General features: G+C 40.3%; 1 protein-coding gene across 7 annotated transcripts in view; it reads left to right on the top strand.

Moving 5' to 3' along the window:
- dscamb (Down syndrome cell adhesion molecule b) overlaps positions 1-22531 on the top strand; it is a 184735-nt gene that overhangs the window by 34829 nt on the left and 127375 nt on the right. For 4 of the 7 annotated variants that reach the window (XM_070543467.1, XM_015951843.3, XM_070543466.1 and 1 more), the window contains exon 3: positions 1457-1603. In XM_070543467.1, coding sequence (XP_070399568.1) covers positions 1457-1603 — 147 coding nt within the window. Of the gene's footprint in view, positions 1-1456; positions 1604-1911; positions 1939-22531 lie in introns of all 7 variants that reach the window. The other 3 variants (XM_070543463.1, XM_070543464.1, XM_070543462.1) reach the window with 1 other exon arrangement.

Here is a 22531-nt window from a genome sequence, read left to right as displayed (position 1 = left end):
AATCGATGTTTCTGAATTCCAGGAAAGAATCGCCCTCTCCACGTTGCGCAACACTCTCCCAGCGCCTGTTTACAAGTAGCTGCCGGCCGTAATGTGTAATAAGAGGCTCTAAAAATAGCATGCAGAACGTTAGCTTACCTCTCGAGCAGAAAACCGGCAACAGCGGCGTTTGTGGGGAGCGGACTGGACCGCGTTAGCCTCCTCCTGATTTTCATGACAGTGCGGGGGTGCAAAGAGTACGCATGCACAGGAAGTGAAAACTAACCCAGGATTGGCTTCACCAGAAATTGACATTTTTGCGGACCAATGGTTGACGTGATCCACCCGGAAGAAAATCATCGATTAATGTTGGTCAGTTTAACCTAAAACTTGTTCTGCTGCCAGCCACTAGGGGGTTCCTAATTTTGTTTCTACTTCAAGCTAAGGTTACGTTATGTTTTCGTGTGCAACTTACATGTTGATGGTGCATTCAAAATTAAAGTTCCGACATAAAAAATGAAAATGTTTATTGGATAAATATCTTTAAACAATTCTGTTCGGAGCAATCCAGCAGCAGTTTAGAGATGGTAAATAAATTCCCAGGCTAACAATTAATCAAAGAACAACTTTTACTGTATCTCCTAAAGATGACCATTGATGTGCAATACAACAATTGCACGCGCCCTCCCCTGGCTCACTTTGAATCTCTCGTTGTATTTCACAAGGTGAAAACAGCTGCAGTGTACCCGGTGAAATTGGAATGCATCCATTTCCAAAAGTAAAAGAAACTAAAATATTTCCATATTCAGTTCAATAGTGTATTCTGCAGCTGACGTCACAGCGCAAGTGCTGCTGGGTGCTAGCGCTGCGCGTGGTGCTGATGCTACTGCGTGTAGCATACATGCAAAATGCATGCTTGCTTGTATAGGGCTCCATCCCACAATGCATTGTGATATTACATCACAATCTATTTTTAGTCTACTGTAGAATACACTATTCACCCCAGCTAAAGGTTTCTGACAACTTTCTTTTAAAGCTCAGCTTTTTTGTTAACATAACCAAACTACTTTGATTTTCCTGAATTAACTCAAGACCAACAGAAAAATGATTATGAACTCAAAATTGGCAAAAATGGGACATTATTACCTACAAAAAAATAAAACAGTACTTGTGTTCACCAGTAAACTAACAGGCTTTCTTGGTTAGTGTTTTATTTCTTTAGCACTTTGAAACTCCTTTTAAAAATGTAAATTATATTCCTAGACGATGATTTGGCTTCAAAACTTGAGGTAAAATTATTTTTCTGTGAACTTTTATTCTATTCACCAATATTTTTTTTAGCCAAGTTTAAACCTCTTCAGTGTTACAGTTCAGTTCCTTTCCCAGGTAATCTGCAACTTTTCTTTTTGTTTATTGTATTGCCCTGTTGTCTCTTAATCAACATGAACATGCTCTTGTGGTTTTTCTGGTTGAATAGTGTCGAGGGAACCCTACACAGTCAGAGTGGCTGACCAGAAGGCTTTCAGAGGCAGTGTGGCCGTCTTCAAGTGCATTATTCCAGCTTCTGTGGAGGCCTACGTCACCGTTGTGTCATGGGAGAAGGACACCGTCTCACTCAGCTCAGGTACGACAAAGTTCAATTGTTCCGTCCATCGCTCTGGTCATCCATGCATCACCAGCAGATTAGTTGTGTTAATTATTTGAAAAGAGAGCAGCTGTTTAGGTTTTATCCAGCCTCTGTCCGTGATTTGTTCTCCACTGTTTGGGCAACGTGTCCGGTGTGAGTCATCTTCTTACCTGTTTACTGTTTACTGTAGGCCATTACATGGGCTCTACAGCCCATGCAGCTCCTTCCTCCCTCTAGCCAAAGGATGTTGATACCTGTCAGAATGAATCACTGCGTTTCTCTCTCCTTTACACGCTCCTCCTCAGCCAGCTCCAATTTGAGTCCAGCAAGGGGTAAAGTGGCACATTTTTACATAACATTACATAGCACTGACCCAGTTACCTTCCTTGTTTGGATCTAGCAGCACAGCATGATAACACAAGACAGCAAAACTGAATTTTTACTAGTTAAATGGGATGCTTATCTCTTTGATTGCTCCGTGTACTGCCCGCTGGCTGATTCTGCTTCATACGCGGAAGCGTTTGGGGACCTGTAAGTGAGCCCTTGATGTCATTTGACTGAGGGCAGAATCTGGGACAGTGTTTCGGTGGCATTTTAAATGTGTCTGCTCGAGCATGAAGATGTGTCTTCTGATCCATGCCACAGACTTATTTACTGGAGGTTGCTCAAGTTACTGGCTGCGAGCTGCAGGTTGAAGACACCGCCTGATGACATGGAGATTGAGCGAACGTGCGGCATGCAGATGTGATTATGTTCTGCAAATGAAATGAATCATGTAGACATGGTTTACCTGTTTATCTTGGCGGTGGATTGAAGAGAAGAAGAAATATCCTCTGTGAGCTTGTGCTGCTAATGAAAATAGGAAACATCCTGCTTTTATTTCTTCTTTTAAGAGACAACTATTGTCAAAAGGAGCACATCAAGAGGACCCCTGAGCACAAAATGATGTATTATTACCTGTGTTTGCTTTATCACATAATTATACTTTTAATGAATTCCTTCAAAAGTATACATATATGATCACCAGCAGGCTCTGCTTTGATATATGTAAGTTTTTGTTGGATATTTATGTTAAATCAAAAGTACTGCACTTGATAAAACAGAGAAAAGCTGTTACGGAAGCTCGGAAGTGCTGCTCTTTTTTAGAAGTGTATATTTGGCGATAGAAACAAAAGGAGAAATAAAACCTTCCAATTACTTTTAATCATTAATAATTTTGAGACCATTAGGACTCACAATTGGAATACAAATATGTTTAATTGCACTTCCTTTTTGTAAACTATAGTTTCTCCATTCTTATGAAAAGTGATGCTAATAATTTGGCAAGAGCTTAAACATTTTTGTCTGTACTAGATTTATATCACAAAATAGCAACTGATGGCTATTAAATTGGCTCTCTGAATTGTGTGTGTATGTGTGTTTGTGTGTGTGTATTCCTTATCCCCAGAGTGAAGTTTTAATGGATGCTACTGCGTTCTCTGTCTTCTTCAGAGTTATTTTGCGAAGTTTAAAACGAACAACTAAATTGGATTGTCCGTGTTTACTTCAATAAGCATTGCAGCAGCATTGCGAGTGCTGTCAAAAGCATGAGCACACGGTCACAATCACTGCTGCTCGGTGATAAATATTTGATGGAAGATTCTGATGCATGAGCGGATTCACCTCACACTGTTATGGAGAGGGTGTGTTTACTCAGGAAGTGTGTGTGTGTGTGTGTGTGTGTGTGTGTGTGTGTGTGTGTGTGTGTGTGTGTGTGTGTGTGTGCATGAGCAGAAAGGAAAGAGAGAGCCACCGGGATACCAAACAGAACTTGACAATGGCAACTGGATGCATTTTGACCCAGCCTACTTTTCTGACTTTTGTTGCAGCCTCTTTTTTTTCTTTTCATAAAAGAAGATTCTGTCTCAGTGGACACAAAAAAAGCAATCCCGCAGATGCACTGAATTATTAATCTCAGGTTTTGTTGTGAACGTTAACATCAAGTGCACTTCTCTACCCTTACATTGTTCATGGGGATGAGAGCAACAAAAAAGGCACAAATGTTGAGATTTTACTCTCAGTTGAGAACACAAAAACATGATGGGTTAATAAAACAAAGTAAACCCTTGGTCACTAAGTCATACAGTGAAAAACGGCTCAAATCAAAGCTGCTGAAATCTTTGACTATCCAGTAAATTTGCATTCGTAGCAAAAATAGATGCATAATTACAGAGCAGGACCGTCTTAATTAATCAACTGTGATTGAAAAGTTAATTACAATATGAATTACCTTTCAGAACGCGGACTGCTCAGTAGTCGTTTGAAGTGGCCCGTTTCAATGTAAATGAGTGCGATGCAGGCTCACCGGGTCCTAATGTTGCCACTAACATACCATTAACCTGTCATAAATTTTAAAATTCATCTCTCGCACGAGCTTTCAAATGGCCGGCACCCATTGCCTCTTCGCTGATTTTAATAAACAATTGACAGAGCTAATAGAGATGAAAGGATCCACACAAAAAAAGACAGAATGAAAGTAGAGTAGCGAGAAGACGAGTTCCTTCTGTGTTCCTGCCAGTAGTTTTTATACGACAGACCTTTATTTGGATGCATGTGTGTGTTGGTGTTGCCGTGTGCACATGTTCGTGTCTATGAAGGTGCTTTTGTTTGTATGCTTGTGTGTGTTTGTGTGTCAAGTGGACATGTTTTTTAAAAGGGGATGGAGCTGAGGCTCTGCGTGTGTGTCTTTTTGTTTTGATTAAAACAGTAATGAGCTAGATGTCCTTGGTTGCATACAAAACCGGTGCTCAGATATGGAAAGAGCTGCAAACACAAGACGCAGAAACCTTGTACTACTTGAACATGTTGTGCAATCTGAGCATAAATTTTGTGTTTGGTCATAGAAACATCTTTTGAATCTTCATTGTGTACAATTTAGTGTTTTTCAATCATTTTCTTCTACACCCAGCATACCAACACTGACCTTAGGGAAAATCATCAAAGCGTGAACATATTGTTCAGCTAAGACCTAGACTTTTTTAATGTACATTTAAAAATTTCATCCATTAAAAACACATATTCTGCTAATTCATCAAATGACCTGAAAAGGACTCAAAAGTTCAGACTAAGGAATAAAAAATGATGATAACATCTTACAAATATTAATCAAAACTCATCAGTCAAATGTTAACATGCTAAAGCTACATAATACTATATCAATACCATTATCCAGTTACGGACCCAGAGTGAAACCTGACACAGCTGCAGATAGGAACAGGAGAGTCAGACCTTTTGAGTAAAGATGGCAGGGAAATACTGCAAAGCTAGGAAAACTCTTTTATTTGAAGGTTTTGTGTCATTTGGAATTCAACATAAAATCATTTAAGTTTCTGTTAACTAGGCTAGCTGTGTACAGGAAGCTGTAATTGAGACGTGTGGAAAGTTTAAGGGGAAAAATGGAAATCTTTGCATTTCTATTTAAGTTTTATGGATATGTCAACTATTTATTTTAACTTTTTAACATTTTTTTTAATATAATTTATGCATTAAGATTTCAACAATAGTTGTTGTGACCAAAACAAGCATGCCAGGACATATCGACAAAGGTTAATCAAATAGGCCCTGACAAAAATGGAGGATGTTTTCTATTTGTTCTAAAAGAAATATAAGAAAATAGATAAATAAAAACACATATTGACTAACTTGTCAGAAGTCATGACAGATGGTTCCTAAATCTCATTACTGTGCGTCCAGCTTTGTTTGCACAGATTCTTTCAGTGTGTATCTTTATCCCGTTAGCATAAATGTACCTTAAGTTGGTGACTGGATACAGCTGTGTTGATACATTAGCATTACTAGCATCTGTTAGCATAAAACCTAATTTATGCATCTCTGTCTGCGTGGGTACGGAGACACGTGACGCCATTATGCGTTGGTGCAAGGCCTTTCCGACGGGCTCATGGAAGCTGACAGAGACGAGTGTCCATTGAAAGTGACGGAAGACTGCAAGCTTGTGATTGGTCAGGACGCCCTTTTCTTTAAATCCTCCAACTATACCGCCATTGCCCCCTCAAAAATAAATATATTATTGGAGGGGAGAACCTCTCACACCAGTGGTGTTCTGTTGCTAAATGTGTAAGTGCTAAATGAATGGAGGATCTAGGAAAATGTGGAAGTGTGGCGGTTCTGCGAGACCGAATGGTCAAATCGTTGAATATGGACCAATCGCGTTATTGGTGGAGGTTTTTAGACAAATGCTAGAGAACCACTTCAATAATAATAATTTTTTTTTAAATCTTCATCCATCCCTTTTCGGCCACATATCCAGGGTTGGGTCATGGGGGCAGTAGCCTAAGCATGGAGGCCCTGACTTCCCTCCCCCCAGCCACTTGGGCCAGATCCTCCGAGGGAACCCTAAGGCGTTCCCTGGCCAGCCGAGAGACATAGTCCCTCCAGCGTGTCCTGGTTGCGTCTTCCCTTTGGTCTTCTTGTTGGATGTTCCTGGAAAATCTCACCAGGGAGGTGTCCAGAAGGCTTCCTGACTAGATACCCGAGCCATCTCAACTGGCTCCTCTTGATGTGGAGGAGCAGCGGGTCTGCTCCAAGCCCCTCCCAGATGACCGAGCTTCTAAACCTATCTCTAAGGGAGAGCCCAGCCACTCTGTGGAGAAAAATCATTTCTGCCACTTGTATCCATGATATCATTCTTTCGGTAACTGCCCAAAGCTTGTGACCATAGGTGAGGGTAGAAATGTAGATCGACTGGTAAATCTTTGCAAACCATTTACAGCATTACCATTACCATTACCATTTACATTTAAGTCAGACTGTTAGGCATGAGAAAAACGCTTTAAGCTATCTTGCTGTGCATATTTGCCATTGGAGCTTTAATACACTTGTAATACTATAAATGACTTTATACAATTGATTTGTTATGATAAATGTAAATAAATAGTGACAAAATAGTGATTTTACAGTATAAATATATATTTACCTCTTGTGTGTGTCCATTCGCTCCTTCCTTCCATCTTTTTGTTCTCTCCCTCCCACCTCACTAGCCTTGACTGCTTGTCTTTTCCTTTTATCTCGTTGCATAACCTGCTTGGCATAGTGCCACAATCAATTTCTGACTTCATAAAAAATACAGTCTTTTATTTGCTTTATGCAAATAAGCTCACCTAATGCTTAGGAGAAACAAATCTAGCTGGATTTTTCTGTTTGATTCATGTTACCTGCCTGAGGGGTGAAAATGCGTCCTGACCATCGACATAAATATATGGACAATGGGTTTCCATAGACTCCAATAACAAGTTTTTCCTGCTAAGATGGGAGGTGGCCACCACCGCCATTTTGACCGTGTCACAGGTTCCGTCAAGCCCAGACAATTCCATAAAAGGGAAGAGAGGTGGAGCTGAGGGTGGGGCTGTAAGGCTGGAATCGACTGACGACACCCGGTCGAACTAGCTACAAGCAGTGTTGCCAACTCGGCGACTTTGTCGCTGTTCCTAACGACTTTTTGACCCCCCTCAACGACCCCCCCCCCCCCCCCCCCCAAAAAAAGCGCCTGGCGACAAACCTAGCGACATTTCTCAGGACCCGTTGCTACTTTCTGTAGAACTGTCTTGCAGATATTCCCCACAGATTAGCAACAAAGAAACCATTTGCACTCTGAACCGTTCTTCCGGGAGTAAGGAAAGAGAACGATAATCTGCACATGTGCACGAGGACTGACCAATCATAAACCGTTTTCGGCTGGGCTGATTCGCCGAAGACAAAGGTACAGTTGCAGAGAGACTGCCGACGTCTGTTCAGTGTTGCACACTTAGCGAATTTGTCACCATTTCTAACGCCTTTTCAGACCCCCTTAACAACATTTTTTCAAAAAAAGCGCCTAGCGACAATTCTGGTGACATCTCTGACCCCCCTAAGCTACTTTGACTACAACTTTGTAGCAGACTTTACCTGCCGATTAGCGATGCATCTGAAGCGACAGGACCGTCCTTCCTTCCAGAGGATCAGAAATAAAATGATCTGCGCATGTGCTTGCAGCATGATCACGCTACCCCCATTGGCCAATCAAAGCTTTTGTGGGTTTTCTTTCACAAGTCCATTATTTGAGATAGTCACCAGCCAGCCAGACCGAGGCTCAGACTGAGGCCTTTCCACGGAGCTAGCTCTGTGGTCACGTGGGTCTGATGCTCATTAATTATACAGAATTTTAGGCTTTTAATACACTTAAACAGAAGAGTGAGAAAAAAATTCACCCCCCTCAGAGTTGTCATGAGTGTAAACTAGATCATTTAAACAAAAAACATGTTTTGGTACCAGGCTGTAAACATGTTTATTTTTGCTGTGAAATTGGTATTTTTAACATGGGAGTCAATGCGGATTTGCTCGTTTCTGACACCAGCCCCCAGCGGATGAGGGTGGAACTGCAATTTATTTCACTTCCGGGTTTGACTCAATTTCAGAGCTGCATTGTGGGGGCCTGGTCCTGACTCGCCCATCCTGTTGGCTCCTCTCTCTCCTGTGTGAGCACTGATAGAGGCTAATTAAACAGTTTGCCTGCTAATAGAATCACAGTCCCAGTTGCAGAACGTATGCTGTAGGTGTTTGTCGTACGGCATCACGGCTCAACCGGGCAGGAGTTTATCATGCCATTGATGTGCCACTGCCTCCATTTTTTACCGAGATTGACAGCGAGGGCACCAAGAGGCAGGCAGAGTTACGGCTGTAAATTCAACACGCCCAAAGTCAGGCCAACCGTGAAAGGAGGGCATGGTGGTAGGAAGAGGGATGCATAGAAATGTGGCGAGCACAAGGGCAGATTTAGAGGGAAGGAAGTGAGATTGAAGTTTGAGAAAACCGGAAAGGGAGAGGTGGACAGAGGGGTGTTGAGAAAGATTATTTGTTGGTAAACAACCCACTGCAACATTCCATCTTTGCCGTCTTCCTTCTTATTTTCCTCATTCGCTCTTATGCCATACGTTCTCAATCTCTCATAGATTTGTTGATCCTGTTCGGAAGGCTTGAAAGTGGGTCACGGCTCAAGCAGGACTGCCTGATCCCTGTTGCCACGTAGGAGGCAGATCTGGATGTGGATGTTTATCGCACATAAAGGTTTCCGATGGTGTCTTACTGAGCCCATCCATTTTTTTTATTTTTGTGCACAATACTCCACCCATCCTGCAGTGAAACCTTATGAAAACAACACAAGGTTCTGCACCTCCACCACCTCCTCCTCCCCCTCCTCCTCCCACACAGATCAGCAGTTAGTGAAATGCTGACCCTTGTCTTTCACTGCACCCCTTTTCCCAGTCCACTCTCACACAGCTGCCTGAGAGCTGAAGAAGATGAGATGCTTGCTGTTTGCTGTTTTTCTGTGTTTATTTTCACATAATTCTGTAATCACTGTCTGTGTGGTAAGTTGTTGCATAAATTATGATAATCTAAACTGTTTCAGGGCTGGGATCTCCTATAGGAGAAGGAGGGGAAAAGAGAGCAAGCAAAAAAAATCAATAGTTGTGTGCATTAATCACGCTGCTGCCACAGAGACTTGTGAAAACGTGAGCTGAAGGATGCATTTTGTGCATATGAGGAGCGTTTTGGGAATTGGAGGACCCTTTCAGCAAGAAGCCAGAAGTTGTTCGGACGTATAGTACCAGTGTTTGTCTTTGCACTCATCAAATCTTTAGGTGGTTCAGCATCATTTCAAAAACATGTTTCTAAATTTCATCACTGTTTAATTAATTCAAACTTAGTTTTTTAAAACACATATGCTTTCTTTATGTTACTGCTCCCATCTTTGTCCTTTTGGTTTCACGGCGTTGCACATTAATGAGGTTTTCTGAAAAGAAAGAAACCTCGCTCTCCTCTGACTTTCCCTTTGAGCTGTTGCTGTTTGAAGTCTCCATCTTAGAGGGTTTGAGAACGTGATACATATTTGATAAGGATCGATTGCAGGGTTACTGAGACTGAGATGGAGGGAAATCGATCTCGGACTGGGCTTCCCAAAAGTATCTTAAACCTAAGGTGATCTTTGAAGCATCCCTCTAGCTCAGCAGCCGCATTAGACTTCATTTATTTATTAAAACAATTAAAATAAATGCAAATTTCTCCATTTATTATTTTTTGCTCAGAAGTAAAAACACTGAAATAAAGTTTATTTTTTAAAGCTTGGATTCATTTAATGATGAATCTAAGGTGGATGTGCTTTATTACATGTTAGAACAATGAGACAATCTGTTTAGTGACGGGCGACTGAACAGCAGACAACATTCTGGCGTGGTGGCTGAGATTCCCAGCTGATTCTCCATACGGACAGACTAAATCAACAACTGTTGAGTCGGGCATCCTTCCATCAGTGTTTACTAATAAACAGTTGCAATATGGCAGCTATTAGACTGTTTAGGCAGGGAATGATTAGGGTGATGATGGCTGGGTGCGATGGGAGACTGAACATGCTCTCATCTTTAATAGGCAATTTGGCTACGGAGGATGGCTCTTTATTTTTGACTTGGACTCAACACAGCAGCTCAAATGAGCGCTGATTTAGAAGAGTGTGCTGTCAGTGCGCTGTAGTAATCTGCTTTATAGTAATGCTGTAAACCTACATGATGCAGGGCAATAAGATGATATTTCAAGACCGTATTTATTTTAAGTTTATTGCGGATCTTGTAAAGATTTGTTACAGAATCGTTGAAGATAGCAGAACCACACATTTATGGACTGTAAAACAATAAAGTTGCTTGGAGAAAAGTACAAAATGTGGGTATATATTTGGGGTGAAGCTCCGTTAAAGGGAAGGGTCTGTTCTCCCGGAACGTGGAGATGGTCGTAGTTAAAACCCTCTAATGGCCTGGAACTGGGCCAGAACTGGGCCTGGCATCAGGCCAAAACACAGATTAGTAATAATCATGGTGAGAGCTAATTACAGTCGAAACAAGCAATCATTTGTTTATAAACGCTTGTGGACGTGGGTTTTTGTGGCAGGTGGTGGGGTTTACGTCCATATGTCCCCATCTGAAACGCTGGGCTAAACGGAGACTAACTGGTCTCATAATGCGACAACGTCTGATCCCATCTTAAAGTGACTGATTAGAGTAAAAAAGGTACTTAATAACTGAAATCACCCCGCTGACCCTAATAGGGATTTTTCACTCTATTTTTTTTCTACCCTCATCTTCCATCCAATCAAGGATTAACGTGTGCTCTTATTCTGCTCCCAGGGTGGTTAATCTGCAAAAATACAGTAAATCACATAGAGCCTCTTTAAACTTTCACACAGAGCCTCGAAGCCTAAGCATCTGTAACACTGATTAGACATGATCATGGTTTTAGAACACCTGCTGGACACCAGTCAGAGGACGGGATATAATTGAGTGCCTTGATATTTCAAACCAGCCCACAGATCAGCACATTTAGCTCGCTTTATCCAGTTTACTTGTAACAAAGTTGATGCAGTCTGTGGAAACTGTGGCAGTACTAAATAATCATGTTGTCTCATCTGGACACGGGCGCTGACATTGTTTCAGAGCTTTTGGTGGATTAACTGGTACTTTGACAATTATAAATTTTATTCATGCGCCAGAAAATTAGACTAAATAGCACTCATTACAGTGTTGTTTTTATTTCTGGGAGGTGCGTTATATCGACATCTAGTGGCGTGAGTGGCAAACTGCAACTAACTGGATCACCCAAACTTAGATGTGTGACTTCAAAGACTTAAAGCAAACACAGTGGAGACAGAACAAGAACAAGACAGGATAGTTCTGACTTTAATGTCAAAATGGAAGAAATAAAGTAAAAAGTGTAAACAAATATGGCTGATTGATTATGTTTAGGTACACGTTTAATTATCAGATTTTTTGGCTGAGTGGTATTTGTTGTATGATGACATCATCAGCAGGCGCACGACCCCGAGCAGATCCAAAAACTACAGCGCCAGAAAACTAGAATCGGCATTCTCTTGATGGAATTAACTGAAGGACCATCAAAGTCTAAGGATTCACGTCGATGTTGCATGCTTTCTGCTCCACGTGCAACATTTACTGTAATGTTTTTTCAAACTAGCGACAGTCACAGCGATATGGTGTAAAACTACCCTGAAATGTATGTATGTTCTGCCCCCTAGAGCCAGGAAACTACACACTGCCACTTTAAGCAAGAAAACCCTACAAAGAAATATAGGACTTAACATATTAGAAACAACGGAAACACAAAAACATTTTGACCTAATTCTTTAACCAGTTTATTAACCTTAAACATGTAGATAATTATGAAATGCAGCTGTCTATTCTGTTAAAAATGGACGGACTGTGCTGCCATTAAAGCAGAGAAGAGTTGCTACGGGAGCCCGGAAGTCCAAGCTTGGAGTCATGGCACATGGAGATGCTTTTACAGGAGAATCAACATTAGAAATAAAATGTATGGAAACAAAATCCCCGGCCGATGCTTCACAGAACGTGTAAAGTCATTAACGTTTGTGTTGCGTTATGCTACCATTGTGTTTTAAAGCCTTCAGAAGGGTTGGGAGCCTGTCTCGTTTTTTATTTAAGGACTTTTTCTTGTTGAGTATATACATTTATGACCATCTGGAACTTAAACTAAAACACATATTAGAATATTATACTATTATGCTGAAGTCAGAAAAACAAATAAACAAAACAAAATAAAACTGCAGAAAATTAGTAATTTTTCATTTACCTTTTTTTACACATTTGCATCGCAAAACAGATGTTTTATAAAAAGTTTGCTGTATATGCAAGAAACCTTTTAATCAGCAAAAGCATCGTCATCACTGTTGTTTGTGATTTTTTTAAAATTCAATCGATGGTCAATGACAACATGACAGTGTGCTCCCTGTGATGAACCCTCAGCTTCTCAAATATATAAGTCAAATTGCATGAATCACAAGTTTTGTTTTCAGAAAGTTCTCTCCAGATTGAATTCCTCAAAAACGAATGACCTCACTTCACCTCACTTCACTGCAAGGTGACCCTCTGTATTTCTTTTGATGTAGGAAGCACAAAGCATCATTATTTTTCTTCAAGGCTCGTTCTCTTTCGTCTTGCTTCTCTCCTTTGGAATAAGACACGTGTGGACTAGACTGGCAGCCTGTCTTTGACCTCACCTTCCCTTCACACAGCCATCGATTTAGATCCAAACAGCAGAACTCCCTGCAGACTGCTGCTAAGTGGCTGTGGTGGAAACAGCAGGGGGTGGGCAATAACAAGTCACTTTCTGCCACATCCTTACTGCTCATTATGTGATGAGGGAAGTTAGTGAATATTTTTATTGCCGTGCATTTCAAAGGTAATGTTTTCGCGAAAGGGCGTGTTGCACAGTAAAGATGATGTGAATGAGGCTTTGCCTTCTGAGTGACGTCAGGAGGTGACGACCAGGAACGGAATGGCCTTTTGACAGAAGCAGCCTGCAATCTTCACATCAGCGTAGGAGTTTGAACCGGCCAATCAGAGGCGAGCACCCATCACTGCACACGCTTATCACCTGCACACAGCTGCTGCTGCCCCTCTGAGCGAGAGAGTGAAGGGGATGGAGAGAAAGGAACGAAAAAGCCAGAATGAATGGCGCATCCGAGACAGAGGACGATTTGTGTTCCATCATTGAACATTCATGGCGGCATCTCTATGTCATTATTTCTGAGAAGTCCATTTGAAGCTTTTCTCCCCCCGAATGTTATGATCCACATTTGTCATTTAAGATAAGGAATTTATAAAAAGAAAGAAGAAGCCATATTCTTATTCAGGTCGGTGTTTCTAGAATCCAGCGAGAGTTAAATGAGATTTAGAGAGGGAGCGTGCGTTACAGCCCTTGTTATGAGAAGGAAAAGAGAAAGAGGAGAGATAAGCTCAATGTGAATTGATTTTTGTGTTACTTTCTGCTGTACTTGGGTTTCCATAGCAACATGGTCAGGTTCCCTCGGCCTCTTAGGGCAAGTGTAGTTGTTGGCTGTTTCTCCCAGCCATAATGCCTGTCTTCCTTTCCTTTCCTTTCCTTTCCTTTCCTTTCCTTTCCTTTCCTTTCCTTTCCTCTCCTCTCCTCTCCTCTCCTCTCCTCTCCTCTCCTCTCCTCTCCTCTCCTCTCCTCTCCTCTCCTCTCGTGTTCATTTGGTGCAAACTAAACTCCTCTTCCTGCATTTGCAGCCAACTCAATAAGCTTAGCATCATTTAATGTTCACTAAAGCTGTGAATACCTACCATTCTTTTCATTCATCCAAATTATGCCACAAAAAAATAGATACAGCACGATATTCAAACTTTTTACTTCTTATTATTTTTTTATAAATAACCACCAACTAACAGTAAATAACAGCTAAACATGATTTTTTGGAACATGATAAGATCCTTGTAAGCATCACACTGACAGGAAAGAATCTGGATTTGTGATTTAATCAGCTTCACTGACTGAGTTTATCAAAATATTAACTGCATTTGTTTCATTTTGGTATAACTATATATAAACATTATTAAATTAATTTAATTGTGATAATCACACACAGCTGTATTCCATTTAACATGTTAATACTCAAAGAAAGTAGATTTTAACTTTACATTTAAAAATGTTTATTATTTATTTATTTACTTTAGAAAAACTATTTCATTATTTTGGGACTTGTCTTTTTCATGTCCACTGATCCTGAAATTACAAAGCCCAAAACCAAGCTCAGATTCCAGGAGAATGAAGACAGATGCGTTTGAATGCGTTTGCTATTTGGATCTTTATAAAAGTTCATCGCCCATTTAACCATGAAATCCTGAGTGCTCGTGTCTGAGAGTTACTTCGCTCACCGTATGTTCTGTATGAGTCAGTCACAACAGAAGTGTACCAAGCACACGTGATGGCTTCTCTGGTTCCACAGAGTGCTTTATCATGACTTTAGTGTGGTTGTGGAGTGCAGCTGTAACCATTTCTGTAAAGCCAGGCTTGTCAGAAGAGCTTTTACTGTGGCTTCAAAATCTTCAGCATATAAAACGCAATTCTCTGTAGGACCAAACGAGTCCATAGATCACCAAGTTATGTCTCTCGTCCTTCTTTGGGTTGAAGTCGTCAGAACCTCCTTACTTTTGACTGAAATGCCTGTTCATGTGTCTTAAAGCTGCAGATGCAGGGTCAAGCAGAAAACAGATCCCTGGGTCACTTATTATAATTATTTAATTAAAACACAATTTTATCAGCTGATCATATCTTGCAGGAATGAAGAGATTTTCATATTTTTGAAACAGACAGGTAAGAAGGCGTTGGGCAGCAACAAACACAAAATAACCCTTTATGTTTTAGACTTAAATGGTGCACCGCTGTGTGGATAACGAGGCTTTTATGGCATTCATCAAGTCTAATAATCCTAAAAGGTCTCACGTAGTCAGCAGAAACCGATGAAATGTGATTGCTGCTGAACTAGAAACATTTATGCTGCAGCTTCAAAAGAAACAGAGCCAAAAAGATGAGAAAGAACTACAGAAAACAGTGGTGCCCCTAAGAGGTGGCCAAAGGGGGCAAATGCCCCTTTTATAAATTGGACATTCCCCCAACCAGCTTGCCTTAGCCTAAAAATGTTCTATTATTAATTCTTTCATAAATATGATCTTGAGAGAGGAAAAGAAAAACAAAGTTTGTTTATTTGTCACTTTTGTTTAGACGTTGGTTCGTACCAGTAAACTGTGTTGTTCCATTTTTCAGTGTCATGCATATGAAAACATTCAGGAAGTTCAGTTATAGATCTTGATTTAGGTGTTTTCCAGCTTTGGTGCCATAACAGACATCTTTACCTAAAAGTGTTGCATTGTGGGAAGAATAGCTCTGAAAGCTGATGTCAGTTTGCAGCCTGAAAGGTAAACTGCTCTCTGTGGTGTATATAGAGGAAGCTGCTTTATGTGTGTTGGTCTTGGACCTGCCCCAATCTGCTCCGTGTTTTCTTGCACCAGATCGATGCTTATTAATACACACCTCCCTGTGGGATTGCGAAGAAGCTATGAAGGGAATCAGAAATACCATCATAGATTTTTGTGTTTTCTTACACTAAATTGTGTCACACGTTTCATATAGTGCATCAATCACAAGCTTTTGCCGGATTCTGATTGGACAGTTAGAGTTTATCTGATGGTGCTCTTGTGGTAATTGGTTTCCCAGCATGCTTTAATCCAGGTCACTCTATTTTTTAGTCATTTTCTATGGAAACACCTAAATCAGAGTGGTTTACAGTACATAAAGCTTCAGATGGGCAGTGCGGATGCACAGACATGCCTCTTGGTTAGGTTCATGTTTTGTTTCTGTTCCCAGTTCCTCTCTTTCTTTTCCATCTCTCTCTCTGAAACATAGTGTTAAAACAAGTAAAGAAAATGAAAAAAGGGAGACGTGTTTCTGTGCATGCCTGGCGGACAGATAGGCGCTGCATAACTAGCAGTTTCCTCTGAAGTAGGAAGAAATCTATTTGCTTGTAGAAGCTGCTTGCATAATCCTTTAGTTACACTTGCCAGCTGTGAGCAAAGATACGGCACTGTGGGATTTGGCATGAATATCATTGGGAGGACAAAGAAATGAAACTGATAAGTGTTTGTGCAAAGGGTTCTTTGCATAATCCAGGATAACTCATAATCTGAGTAGTTTAAAATCATGCCTGATGTACATATAGTTATGAAAGTGTTGATGAGATTGAACTGTTTTGGAAATTTGACGTGTCTAAAAATAATCTGAGCATTGCAACTGCTCTAAAATCAAAGTTCAGACTGTATTTGTTTTGTAAAGATAGTTGCTGCTGAATAACCAAAAAGCCTTTAGTGAGAAATCTCAACAAACACTTTAGCCGCTGCATATTCTTCTTCACATCACTCAATACCTGTCAGTACATGGGTCCCTATATCCTTGTCTTTCAGGGTTTTCTACCCCTTCAGCTGCATTTCAGAGAACTCGTTATATATTATCAGACCATAATAAACAGCTGCTGAAATGCTTCAGTATGTGGAGCCCACGCTCTGTTACTTAAAAAATGAAAATAACATTTTCTTCTCAATATAATCCCATTAAATCTAAATAATCTTGATCTTTAATAGCAAGTAGATCCAGATGTTTAAAAATGAACATATTTCTTGTAATTTCTGATCAAAATTTATTGATTTCAAATGAAAATAAATGTGAAAAACAAATCATGCATTCTGAAATGTACTGAATATGTGCAAACAAATGCTCAGATTATATGTGGGAAATAACAAATAAAAATGCATGAAAACAGCACAGAGGGAAAAGGTTTGGTGCTTTACATGTTTAGTTGAAAACATCAACACTGACCTCTGTCTTTTCATTAGATTTAGTGACAATGCTTTTCCTTCTCTATGTAAATATGACCCCTGGCACATTTTAGTAAATCACATTTTTCCTTGGCTGTGACCAGTTGGAGACACAAACCGGTGCAACAATAGAAATTCTCCTGTATGCAGATGATTCTGCCATATTCACATAAGGGAAAGCTGTTGAACTGCCAGGCAACAGTTTATAGGAAACGCCTTATGTTGAGAAGACTGCCCAGAAGTATTTTAAATAAAAAGCATGTTCTATCCCAAGCATTTGTGCTAATTATCGAAAATAATAATGGATGGAAATAGCATCTTGCTAAATCCAGAGTATTTATGGCATCAGTGTACATTAATTAACATTCACTGTCCCATTCAAATAAATAAATAAATAAATAAATAAATAAATAAATAAATAAATTTCAAATGAACTCACTGAGGGAGCTACACAGTTCATTTGAATGCGCTGATCTTGCCTTGTTTGCCTCAGTCTCTGACAATGACACATTTAGTCCTGGACTAAAAATCCCTACATCATTATAGGTAAATGTAACGTGGCACCTCCATCACTAAAAGTTATTACACAGTTAAATACACAATAGTTGAAAATTGTCTCCATATCTGCTGTGGGGGTAGAGTACAGAACCCCTAAAAAACCTGAATAAAAAAAAATCTTCTTTTAGTAAATCAGCCTTTTTTATTTTGGTCATTAATGATTGAAGGTATGAGGTGTACAATTTATATGAGGGAAAAGAGATGTTTGGTTCAGTAAAGCTGCCAATAATCAACAAATTTAGCTAATGAAAACATTTAATTGCTTTCAGGAATTAGAAATCAGCTAAGTGGTTAAAAACTGGAATTAACTGCATCAATGTTTATTATGTATATTATGAACATTTGTGCAAAATAAGTAACTTAGGTGTAAGTAGTGCATTTAATTCAAATGTAATATATTCATGTGTTTACCTGCCATGCTGACTGCAAATGGAAATGTCAGGTCCAATGCATAAATCCTCCTATGAGACTGACATGCACACTCAATACATAATAATTAATACTTTTAATCAAAAAGTCAGCTGTTATTCCTCCAGAATAGAGTTGGCCCAAATAAAAAGCTTTAGTGTGCTTGGTTTCTGCAGCATGGCTGCAGCAGCTGTCCTGCAGCTATAGATTATCTCTTATGCCCATGTAACATTAACATTTAATTATCAGAGAAACAATGAAAAAAAAAATGGAAGTCTCCACATCAAGACATCCTTAAATATTTATAAAGTAACAAGTAAATGACTCCAAATCTGAGTGCGAGGATAAAGATGGGAGCTTCGAGGAAAGTGAGCAAGGCAAAGAGGGGAAGACATCACTTGTGAACCCTGGCTCTGTGGGGCTCGGGCGCATAATCAATGAAGTGAAGTGTGTGTTGTGTCTGTGGTGTTGAATCGGCTTCACAGAAGCCAATCCTATTTTTACAGTAGAGACAGGTCTGTTGCTATGCTCCTGCAGCTTGAAACAGAAAGGCAACTTCTACTTAGGGTTCATGTCACACCTCCAGGGTGGGCAAAATAAAAAGAGAAGAGTGAAGATAAGGCAGGCTGCTGCTGTACGGTCACACATTCAATTGATTATTGATGATTTGATCCATTATACCATTAATGGAAGGTGTTGACACCAGCAGGAATAGGCGGCACACCTATTCGTTTCTTTTCTGACGGAGGTGTGAATGCAGTGAGACACATGCTGTCTTGTGAGAGGAGAGGTGCACAAGAGCAATGTGTTTTAAGAATGTATTTATCATTTAAATGTTTTATTATTCAAAAATAAATTTTGCAAAGTTCAAAACTCAAAGATGTTACCTGTTCAACTGGAGCCGCACAGCAGTGTCTATCAGGCATATTGTATTTTGTGGATACATAAAAAAATAAACCTTAATCATTTATAGTCTGCTCTGAATCACTATAAACGTTAAAGCAACACTTAATGAGCTTCCTGCGTCTGCCTCCTCCTGGTTTAAAGTAGAAATACAACTGTGGAGAAAACCCTGCTGCAGCCTGCTGTAGCTAACACTAACAACGGGCTAATGCTAACATGAGCAAACTGGTAATAAATAAGCCTCAAAGTAAAACGATCCACACAGTTGGACAAAAACAAATTATTACTAACAAGTACAGTAGCAACAAAGCCAGGCCATCATCAGTCCATGTTCTTGTGACCTGCACCAGCTCCCTTAAACATCGCCTCAATGCTCACTCTGGTTTTAGCTCTTTGCTTAGCTTCCAAAGACATTTAATTTCCAGACTCCGCCAGGATAAGAAGAACAAAAAGCAAAAATTTTCTTCTTGTGCTTTTTATTGACAGTCGATGAACTACCAGCACAGTAAATTGCTATTGCCATGAAGTAGGTGGAGCACTCCAAGCACGAGCTTGTTTTCGAACGGGACAAAAGTTATTTAGGTTTTTTGTGAAAATACTTCTAGGACTACAAACGCGCATCACTAAATTGATGTCATCCAACCAGACATGGAAAAAGCAGAGGAAAAATGGCTGTAAATTCAGTAAACTTCTAACCTTTACCTTCAGGAGAAAAGAACCACCATAAACCTTGACATGTGGTAAGTAGCAGCTACGCAAGGGGAGAGGAGATTCTGTGGTGACGTCACATATGCAACGTGCCGAAGTCTGATTTGTAGTCATGCTAATTACGAACTTACAAGCTAATAAATCTCAAAGTTTGTGACAGGCATGGTCGAAACACACTTCATTACTTTGACTTTCATTTGTTTTTGTTTTTTGTTCTTCCGGGGACCCATGAGCCGACGGGAAAGGGAGGAGACTTAAGCCGGGCGTACACTGTGAGACTTTTTCACTTTTTTGAGCCGATTTTCCACTCGTGCGAGAATCCACGAGATCGGGGCGAGTTTTGCACCAAGCGTCGTGTAGTGTACAGGGGGTTACGAGAGGCGATTAACACCACGTGACCAGCTACAGATCAGCAATCGTGAGCTCGCACAAACTTCTGGCGTGTTTAATATTTTGCTCGTCCGTCGTGAGGGTATCGCACTGTTGAAGCGGCGCTGCGAGCAGCTGCGACCCAAAAAGTATCAGAACCGCTCACGGCGCATGCGTAATCCTGCATCAACGCCGCTCGCCCGCTATTTCCCTAATAACACACGCTGTTCGTTTTTGTTTCTACACGTTTTTTTACTCACAAAGATTGTCAAGAAAGCGTGTTTGTTGTGTTCATGTCAAATTAAACTGATCACAAAACACAGATTTACTTTGTTTATTTCGTTTTCCTCATCCAACCCCCATAAATCCCTGTGTGTCCTCCTGCAGCACTCCCGAAGGACAGCAGGCAAAACAAGACAAAAAAGTCTGACGGGTTGTGTAAAAACCGCTATTTTTAGCATGTTTTTAGGTCCGACGTGCTGCTACCAGACGTACAGTGTGAGCAGTCAGGTTGTATCCGTGTGAGCGCATGACTCGTGAGATCTGCCCTGCGAGGAAGTCGTACAGTGTGAGCTGAAGCTGAGTGCTACGAGTGAAAAAGTCGCACAGTGTCCGCCCAGCTTTAGGCTCCCTAATAAAGTGCATCGAGCTGCCTTCAAAAACAGGAATTCATGAGCACTGTTTGAAACGCTGGTTATAAACTGTGTCAGCGCTTGTTACACCATCAACTGGTGTTTTTGGGTCCTGGTTATGTGGCAGTGCTTTATAAGTTCAGATCGTTGTTCTTAAAACAGAACAGTGAAAAAAAAAACATCTGTTCACTAGAATAAAGAGTCAAAGTCCGTGATCTGTGTAGATGAACCCTCTCTCTACACTGTGATTAAAAATGCGTTGTCAGATTATCACCAATGTGCATTTTTTGTAATTTCACTGTTATTTTGTAGTAAACATGCGATGAAATGATGGCTTATGCAAATGAAGTTGCTGTACATAAAAGATTATTGCACTCAAACAAGTCCAAGATTGTTTCTTGGTCATGTTTTCTCCTCCAGATGCTGTCTATTAGACATAAGATTAGAGACAGTGGTGTTGGATTAGCCAATCCAGAGCCAGAATAATGTTAGATTAGATTATAGTATGTGGACATCTGGGTCGCTGCGGTGGCTCTGCTGAGCTAAAATAACATTAAGTCAGTGTTACAGAGCTAGACAGTACACAGACTGTAATCAGCCACCGAGCAGAAGGGGGATGACAGCATTAGGACGCAGACAGATGAGAAATCCTCCTGTTTTACAACTTCCCAATTACAGCGCTCAACAAAGCTCTGCCGCTGCTGCTCATAGCTGCCCGTATGAAGTCAAAACTATATAAGACAGGAGGTGAGTCTTGTGATTGCAGAATGCCCGGAAAATCTGAGCTTGTGCAAGAAGGGTGATCAGGGCTTCAGCAGAGAGAGAGAGAGAGAGAGAGAGAGAGAGAGAGAGAGAGAGAGAGAGAGAGAGAGAGAGAGAGAGAGAGAGAGAGAGAGAGAGAGAGAGAGAGAGAGAGAGAGAGAGAGAGAGAGAGAGAGAGAGAGAGAGAGAGAGAGAGAGAGAGAGAGAGAGAGAGGTCTGTCTGCTAATAATTATGGTTATTTTAGCCTCCTCTCTCTCTTTGCTCAACATTTGTACTCAGGGCTCCTGGCGGATAGATGTGCAGAGATTACACCTTCTAATTGGTGCCAGTGGCTGTGGGACGGAGTGGTTCGCTGCAGTTTACTGCTGCGTAGACAGCTTCTTATGCATTGTGGATTTGTGATAATGGCTTTAGTATGGTATGTTTGTTATGTGGCAGCAAAGTGAACCAAAGTACGTCAGACATAGACAGTAAATTGCAGTAAAATCTATAAATTGGGAGGAATGTAATGGTCTCTTAATCATGTCAAACTCTAATATGGTCCTGGAGGGCCGGTATCCAGCACGTTTAGGTGGTTCCACTGCTTTAACACACCTGATTCAGTGGTTGAATCACTTGTGTAGCAGCTCATCAGGTTCTGCAGAAGCCTGTTAATCACCGGCTGATTGAAATCAGTTGTGTTGAAACAGAGTTAAAACTAAAATGTGCTGGATACCAGCACCCCAGGCCTGGAATATTTTTTTCTTCGTTTATTTCATTCAAAATATAAACAAATAAAACATATAAACAATAAGAAATACATAACAAAAAATCTAATTTGAACGAAAAGGAGCAGCATTAAGAAAAACATCTTATAATTTCCGCCCCTTTTCCAGTAGAAATAATCTATTTATATATAGTTACCATTTGTCAGACACACATACAGATTCATTTAAATCTTTTTCCTGTTCTTAATTCCAGAGTGATCATGATCATTGATTTAATTTACATTTTCATAATAATTTAGTACACCCAATTTGGTAATTTTTTTGAATATATTCAATGACAGAGTTTTTTTTTAATTTCCCTTTTAAGGTTATTCCATAATTTAACACCATTTACAGACATATTCCACTCCTTAAGTTTAGTTCTAAATCTGGGGTTTTGTAAACACATCAGTTTTTGTCAGCATGTAATTACTACTTCTCTTTCCAAATATCCCCTGAATGTTTGCTGGCAGAGTACTTAAACTGGTTTCATAAATGGTTTGTATGATTTTCCAGTCTTTTAAAACATGACATTTCAGTAATTTATATTTAATGAA

The sequence above is a fragment of the Nothobranchius furzeri genome, chromosome 13 (assembly GCF_043380555.1).
Source record: "Nothobranchius furzeri strain GRZ-AD chromosome 13, NfurGRZ-RIMD1, whole genome shotgun sequence".
NCBI lineage: Eukaryota > Metazoa > Chordata > Actinopteri > Cyprinodontiformes > Nothobranchiidae > Nothobranchius > Nothobranchius furzeri.
The sequence above is the reverse complement of the archived record's forward strand: the minus strand, read 5'-3'. Positions and strand labels throughout refer to the sequence as shown.